At 41.4% G+C, this 7,620-nt stretch overlaps 1 protein-coding gene across 1 annotated transcript in view; it reads left to right on the top strand.

Annotated features, from left to right (window-relative positions):
- Positions 1–7,620, top strand: part of PIGK (phosphatidylinositol glycan anchor biosynthesis class K) — a 161,250-nt gene that overhangs the window by 13,850 nt on the left and 139,780 nt on the right. Inside the window, exon 4 of the mRNA XM_015414247.1 lies at positions 7,293–7,428. Coding sequence (XP_015269733.1) covers positions 7,293–7,428 — 136 coding nt within the window. The remainder of the gene's footprint in view (positions 1–7,292; positions 7,429–7,620) is intronic.

The following is a 7,620-nucleotide window of genomic DNA, read 5'->3' on the forward strand; positions in this document are numbered from 1 at the left end:
AAAAGGAAAGATTTACACAACTGAATGCAGATTTCCAGAGAACAGCTAGAAGAAATAAAGAGGTTTTCTTGAATGAACAATGCAAAGTAATAGAGGAAAGCAATAGAATGGGAAGGACTAGAGATCTCGTCAAGAAAATTGGAGAAATCAAGGGAACGTTCCATGCGAAGCTGACCATGATAAAGGACAAAAATGGTAGGGACCTAACAGAAGCAGAAGAACTTAGGAAAAGATGGCAAGAATAGACAGAAGAACTATACAAGAAGGACCTCAATGTCTTTGGCAACTGACGGTGTAATCACTGACCTTGATCCAGACACCCTGGAATCCAAAGTCAAATGGGTCTTAGAAAGCATTACTAACAATAAAGCGAGCATAGGTGATGGTATTCAAAGTCTTAAAAGATGATGCTGTTAAAGTGCTGCACTCAATTTGCCAGCAAATTTGGAAAACACAACAGTGGCCACAGGATTGGAAAAGGTCAGTATACATTCCAATCCCAAAGAAGGGCAATGCCAAGGAATGTTCAAACTATCGCACAATTGCACTCATTACACACACTAGCAAGGTCATGCTCAAGATCCTACAAGCTAGGCTTCAGCAGTATGTTGATATAGAAGTGCGAGAAGTACAAGCTGGGTTTCGAAGAGGTAGAGGAACTAGAGATCAACTTGCCAACATTCGCTGGATTATGGAGAAAGCAAGGGAGTACCAGAAAAACATCTACTTCTGCTTCATTGACTACGCTAAAGCTTTTGACTGTGTGGATCACAACAAACTGCGGCAAGTCATTAAAGAGGTGGGAGTACCAGGCCACTTCACATGTCTCCTGAGAAACCTGCAAATGGTTCAAGAAGTGACAGTTAGAACTGGATATGGAACAACTGATTGGTTTAGCATAGGAAAAGGAGTACAACAAGGTTGTATATTGTCACCTTGCTTATTTAATATATATACAGAGTACATCATGCGAAATGCTGGCCTGGAAGAATCACAAGTGGGAATTAAGATTGCTGGGAAAAAGATCAACAACCTCAGATATGTAGACGATACCACTCTAATGGCAGAAAGTGAAAAAAGTGAAGAGGACCTAAAGAGCCTCTTGCTAATGATGACGAGAGCATAAAAGTTGGCTTGAAACTCAACATCAAAAAAATTAAGATCATGGCATCTGGCCCCATCACTCCTTGACAAATAGAAGGGGAAGTCTTGGAAGCAGTGACAGAATTCACGTTCCTGGGATCCAAGATCACTGCAGATGGTGACTGCAGCCATGAAATTAAAAGACTCCTGCTCCTTGGGAGAAAAATGCTGGCAAACCTATACAGCATAATTAAAAGTAGAGACATCACCCTGCCAACAAAAGTCTATACGGTCAAAGCAATTATATTCCCAGTAGTAATGTACGGCTGCGAGAGTTGGACTATAAGGAAGGCCAAGTGCTGAAGAATAGATTCCTTTGAATTATGGTGCTGGAGACTATTGAGAGTCCCTTGAACTGCAAGGAGATCAAATTAGCCAATCCTAAGAAATCAAACCTGATTATTCCCTGGAAGGCCAGATACTGAAGCTGAAGCTCAGATACTTTGGCCACCAAATAAGAACGGAGGACTCACTGGAGAGGACCCTGATGCTGGGAAAGATTGAAGGTCAAAGAAGAAGGGGACGGCAAAGGATGAGATGATTAGACAGTGTTAACGATGCAATGAACATGAAATTAATCAAACTCTGGAGCATGACGGAAGACAGGAGGGCCTGGTGTGATGTGGTCCATGGGGTCACAAAGAGTTGGACTCAACTGTGCAACTGAACAACAAGGACTTTTCCTCTTTTCTACTGCTACAGACTAACGTGGCTCCCATCTTGGTCTATCTAGATGTGGCCTGAAGATTATTTTCCAAACAAATGAGTCAAATAATTGCAACATTTCTGCTTTGAAGTACTGTAGTAATTATTTTAATACACCTTCAATTTATTAATTAGTTGAAAGTGTTATAATGTGTTTGTCAATGTAATAAGGTGGCAGTTCCATTTATAAAAAAAACAACCTCCGGATCAGTCAATTCCGAAAATCATAGTTGTTGGCATATGTTTGACAGTGCCAGTCTGTATGTACATTCTGAGGATTTTTTTCCGTGGTGTGGCACACTTATGCATGCAAGCTGATATGGTGAACAGCAATATATAGCCAATAGTCTCTTCCACTCTTATGTTCTTGCACCCCAGATGGTGTCTTGGTCATCCGTTTTGCTTACCAGTGGAAAAGTGTGTGTACTTTCAGGATACAGGTTGGGGGGGGGGGTCTAAAAATCAAGATGGGTTCTTACTCCTTTTTAGAAAAAAGAAATAGCCAGCTTCTCCTGTGCTGATCTAATGGAGGCTTATCTCCAACTGGAAGCTTTACCACCTTTTATCATTTTTTTTGTATTCTAAAGCTAGATAAATGTGCTCAAGGGCTTATGCTTAGATAAATTATTTAATAATTTCAGTATAGATTAGTATGAAAGGTTTAGGGAATTAATGTTAGTATATTAATGGCCAGTGAAAGTAAGGGCTCTGTGTACAAATGAAGTTGAGCAGATAACATACATTTTTGTTAGGTTGACTTTTAATCCTCTGAATTTTCAAACCACGGAAGTGTGAGGAACTGTCTTTTTTGCAAGTGCTGAAAGATATGTAGAAGCCATATCTTACCTTGCCCCATAGCACAAATTACTGACGCTGACTGGTCAGTAAAAATTAGAAGTCTAATGTTTGGAATAGTCTCAACAGCCAAGTTGTATGTGCAGAGACAAATATGCTAAGCTAGTGTTTTACGGTAGTATCGAAGTAACAAATCTATTATAAATTGGTGGTTGCTTTCATGGCACAATGAAATGAGAAACATGGATACAGAGACCATTGCTTTCCATAAAACTTCATCATTAGTAAAAAGAGAAGAGAACTAGCATGTATACTGCCTTGGCCTCCAGGTCGCTGGACTAGATGGACCACTGGTCTGATCCAACAGGTCTGCTCTTATGTGCTTAGACCAGGGCTGCCCAACATGGTGCCTGTAGGTGCCATGGAGTCCACAGACAACTTTCCTGGTGCCCACCAAGTGTTTTTAGAAAGTAGGTGGAGCCAGGTGGGGTTTTTCCCAAGCAAGGCTTCTGATGGGCTACTGAAGATTCGTTTGGCTGTGCCTTTCTTTTTAAAATGTTTGGCAGCAGCTGCTATCACAGCACCAGGAGCTTCACTGTGTGACTGAAGGTAAGCTGTAGCAGCCATTGTGTCTCTGGCTCTGCCATTTTGTGGCTGTGCCCACCACGCTGTGTCAGAATGTGAAGGCACCTACAGGCTCAGAAAGTCTGGGGACCCCTGTCTTAGACACTAGAGGAGATGCATGATTGTCATTGGAAAGAGCAACCCTGCTTCTGCTCCTCTTCTATTCTTTGCTAGTATCCAGTCATGTAAAAACTGTGGCTGTTTTGTCTGAACATTGGGACCATGTTTTGTATTATATTATTAGGGGAGAAGAGTAGAAGGGTGATACTCTTTTATCTAAGCATGCACTTCATGTAATGTGTTTCCAAGCCTGATAGGATTGGCTTGTGAATCATTTGTGGCTCAAGTGGTTAAGACGCTGAACTGCAGGCTGTGGAAGGTCAGTAGTTCAGCAGTTCGAGACCCGGGTGCCGCAAGACGGAGTGAGCTCCCGTCTCTAATTCCAGCTCCTGCCAACCTAGCAGTTCGAAAGCAAGAAATTGCAAGTAGATAAATAGGTACCACTTTGGTGGGAAGGTAACAGCGTTCCGTGCACCTTGGTGTTTAGTCATGCCGGCCACATGACCACGGAAACGTCTTCGGACAGCTCTGGCTCTTCGGCTTTGAAACGGAGATGAGCACCGCTACCCTAGAGTCGGATTCGACTGGCTTTCGAGCAAGGGAACCTTTACCTTTACCTTTTTACCAAGGATGAATTTAGTGTATATAAACTTCTCATATATTTTCTGAAACTTGAAGATTGGGTGGGAAACAATGACAGTGTTCTTCATTAAAAACAGAATTTATGTGGGTCATCTACAACTTTTATTTTTTATTTTTTTAAAGAAAAACACCATCTGAATGAGAAAAAAAAATCCATCTAAATGCAGGTTTGCTTCAGAACTTCAAAGAGAACTTGTCATCTAACAATAAAAGCAATTAGGAAAATGGTTTTTAGTTCTTAACACAACCGCCTAAGATTCTTGTTGACGCACAGCATTGTGCTCCCACATTCCAGGGTATTTTTCTTCTGTTATAAGACAAAACAGAGTAAAATTAGCTTGCTTCCAAGCATTGGAAATATATTCAGTATAATAATAATTGCTACTCTTTTAAGAGCTAATAGGATGGCATAATATTGGGCAAATTTTCAGCAGAATAAATTCCAATTCACATTATTTCCGTAAATGCAAAATGTCCAGTATGTTTAGCAGCTTCATACTTGAGGAACACCTTCACCTAAATTCATTTAATGCATATGCCTCCCTGCTCCATTTCTAAATGTGTGCAGACTGATTGACCCAAAGGACCCAGGAACATGATCTGCATATGCCCCAATGCTCTTTATGTTAATAAAATTCAGCACAGAGGGTCTTGAATCTGTCAAGAAGCTTGCCTATGGCAGGGTGGCCTTTCTTGTTTTGCCAGCTGAAACAAAGGTGGCTGATATAATATTTCATATTCTTGTCCTTGCCTAAAATGGGGTTACATTCAAAGACGGAGGGGAATTTTTAAGCTCTATAAAAGAATTCATCAAGAAGCAAAAATTCTGCAACTGCTTCCAGGATGTCAATAAAATGTAAAGGTGGGAAGTGATAACAACAATCTCATTAAATTAGTCTGAATGGCAGCACACCATGACTTGGATCCTGCAGTAATTTCAGAGAGCCAGTTTGTTGTGGAGAGCCAGTTTGGTGTAGTGGTTAAGTGTGTGGACTCTAATCTGGGAGAACCGGGTTTGATTCCGCACTCCTCCACTTGCACCTGCTGATGTGACCTTGAGTCAGTCACAAACTCTGGCACAAGTGTCCTTGAAAAAGAGCAGTTTGTGTCAGAGTTCTCTCAGCCACACCCACCTCACAGGGTGTCTGTTGTGGGGAGGGGAAGGAAAGGAGTTTGTAAGCTGCTCTGAGACTCCAAGTGAAGGGCGAGATATAAATCCAATCTCTTCTTCTTCTTCTTCTGTTGATAGGGGGTTTTCTGTCAGCAGATCAAGACTTCCTGCTGCAGCCCCAAATGCCCCTAAAGTGCTGCTCCTGGGAGACAGGGGACTCCTAGAAACCAATGGGAGGGGGAATCAGAGGTCTGCAGCAGTAGGGGGAGTAGGCAAAATGACCTCCCCTTCCATTTGTGGAAATCCTCTGTTGGATCAAAGTCCATCTCTCAATTGCATGACCAAATCATGAAGATAAGCTAGTTTTACAGAAATCAGGCCTCAGTTTCACCTATGGGCTGCTGTCAAAACAGAGATTATCTTACAAGAATCTTCTAGTCTGTTCCAGCTAAAACACAGTTTTCTGATTTAACTCTACTGTTCTACATAGTTCTCTGATTTGCTGCTGGTGGTAGTCATCCCCCACATGGTTGTCCATCCAGGCCTGTTAATTAGGCTCAGTTAGTTCAGGTGTGGGTCTGGTACTGGAGGGGGAATTTGGAATACTGTGTGCAATTCTAGTCACCACACCTCAAGAAGGATATTATAGCATTGGGAAAAGTGCAGAAAAGGGCAACTAGAGTGACAAAAGGGTTGGAACACTTTCCCTATGAATAAAGGTTAAGGTGCTTGGGGCTTTTTAGCTTGGAGAAACAACGACTGAGGGGTGACATGATGGACGTTTACAAGATTATGCATAAGATAGAGCAGATAGAGAAATAAGTACTTTTCTCCCTTTCTCACAATACAAGAACTTGTGGGCATTCAATGAAATAGCTTAGCAGTCGGGTTAGAATGGATAAAAGGAAGTACTTCTTCACCCAAAGAGTGATGGAATTCACTGCCACAGGAGGTCCATCAGTGGCTATTAGCCATAAGGAACTCTTGGTCTGGGGCAAGTGATACTCTGTATTCTTGGTGCTTGGGGGGGTCAACAGTGGGAGGGCTTCTAACATTCTGGCCCATTGGTGGGCCTCCTGATGGCACCTGGTATTTTGGCCACTTTGTGACAGAGTGTTGGACTCGGTGGGCCGTTGGCCTGATCCAAAATTGGCTTCTATTATGCTCTCTTATGATCTTATGAACTCACTCCTATGTGGAAGATTCCATGGATACTGTTCAGTGATTGGTTGAGGGAGTCAGGAGGTTATGGCCTGCAGTTTTCTATAAATATATTAACTGAGAAGAAGTGGTATTCTCCTTGTTTTTACCATTTTCTCTGCAATCATCCCTGCTGCCAAGAAGACATCTGTATTATGCTTAAGGACTCTGCTTCCAGAGCCAAATGTGCTGTGTTAGGACTCCAGTAAGAGGTAGCAAGTTAGCTTTGTTGTTTTTCTGCACACATTTACCATTATTGAACTATACACTTTGTTTCTAAACATTTTCCTTGGATTTTTTCAATAAAGCTCTATTTTGTTTATTTATGTTTGTGTGTTACTCAGGAAGTTGCTGAGACCAAACCCAGGTACATTTTAGTTACATTACCCCACCAAGGCAGGGTCAGCCTTGACAGCTGCCCACAATTTTTTTTTCTAGTTGGGTTGCTAGTCAGTACAAACGTAATATTTTTCAGAATATAGAATGTTATGTTTCTTCTCTAAGCTTTGTAAGGTTAGTTAAAGTGAAAGAGATAGTGACTTGCCAGCAATATTTTCCATGGGTCTTCCTCTGGGTTTTTCATGTTGAATTCTGATGCACCATCTTTTGTACCACAGTGATGGTGACACAATGGTCAAGTTAGCTGAACCCAGTAAACAGAACAAATGCTATCAGTCTTCACTCATCTATTTTCTATGTTACCCAGTTACCTTGTATTTGAAAAGGTTTATATAAACTGTATCAATAGAGCTTTAGTTTTGTGAACTGAGTGCAACTGAAAATGTGAGATGAGGTTACCCTTCTTGTTTTTAAAGATTCTGTTGGTTGTGTTTGTGCTTTAGATTAGCCTCAAAAACTTTCTTCAAAAATAGGGCTGATATAGCTAAAGTGCTTCTCAAAATGAGTAGGCTTCTTGAAGTTGGCACTTAAAGTCGATTTCATGAAGGGCTTTAATGTCTGGCAACTTTTTGTTGCTGTTAAAGCTAATGTAAGTTTATTTTCTTCTTCTTAGCCATATAGTCTTGATGCTCGCAGATGATATGGCCTGCAACCCACGGAATCCAAGACCAGCTACTGTGTTCAGTCACAAAAACATGGAACTGAATGTTTATGGTGATGATGTGGAAGTGGATTATAGAAGCTATGAGGTTAAGTATTGAGCAAATCCTGAATGGAGTTCTTGATGCTTAATGGATTTAGGCCCATCAGTAGGGTGACAGTCTGTTATACATGTGTGGCCACTGTGGTCCCAACAACTGAATGGGAATTGCTACCAGATGCAAGGTTGAAGCAGGTAGATGGGTACTGAATAAAATTCTGCTTTGGCACTGCAGCGGTTC

The sequence above is a fragment of the Gekko japonicus genome, unplaced genomic scaffold (assembly GCF_001447785.1).
Source record: "Gekko japonicus isolate JY-2015 unplaced genomic scaffold, Gekko_japonicus_V1.1 scaffold30, whole genome shotgun sequence".
NCBI classification, from domain to species: Eukaryota; Metazoa; Chordata; class Lepidosauria; order Squamata; family Gekkonidae; genus Gekko; species Gekko japonicus.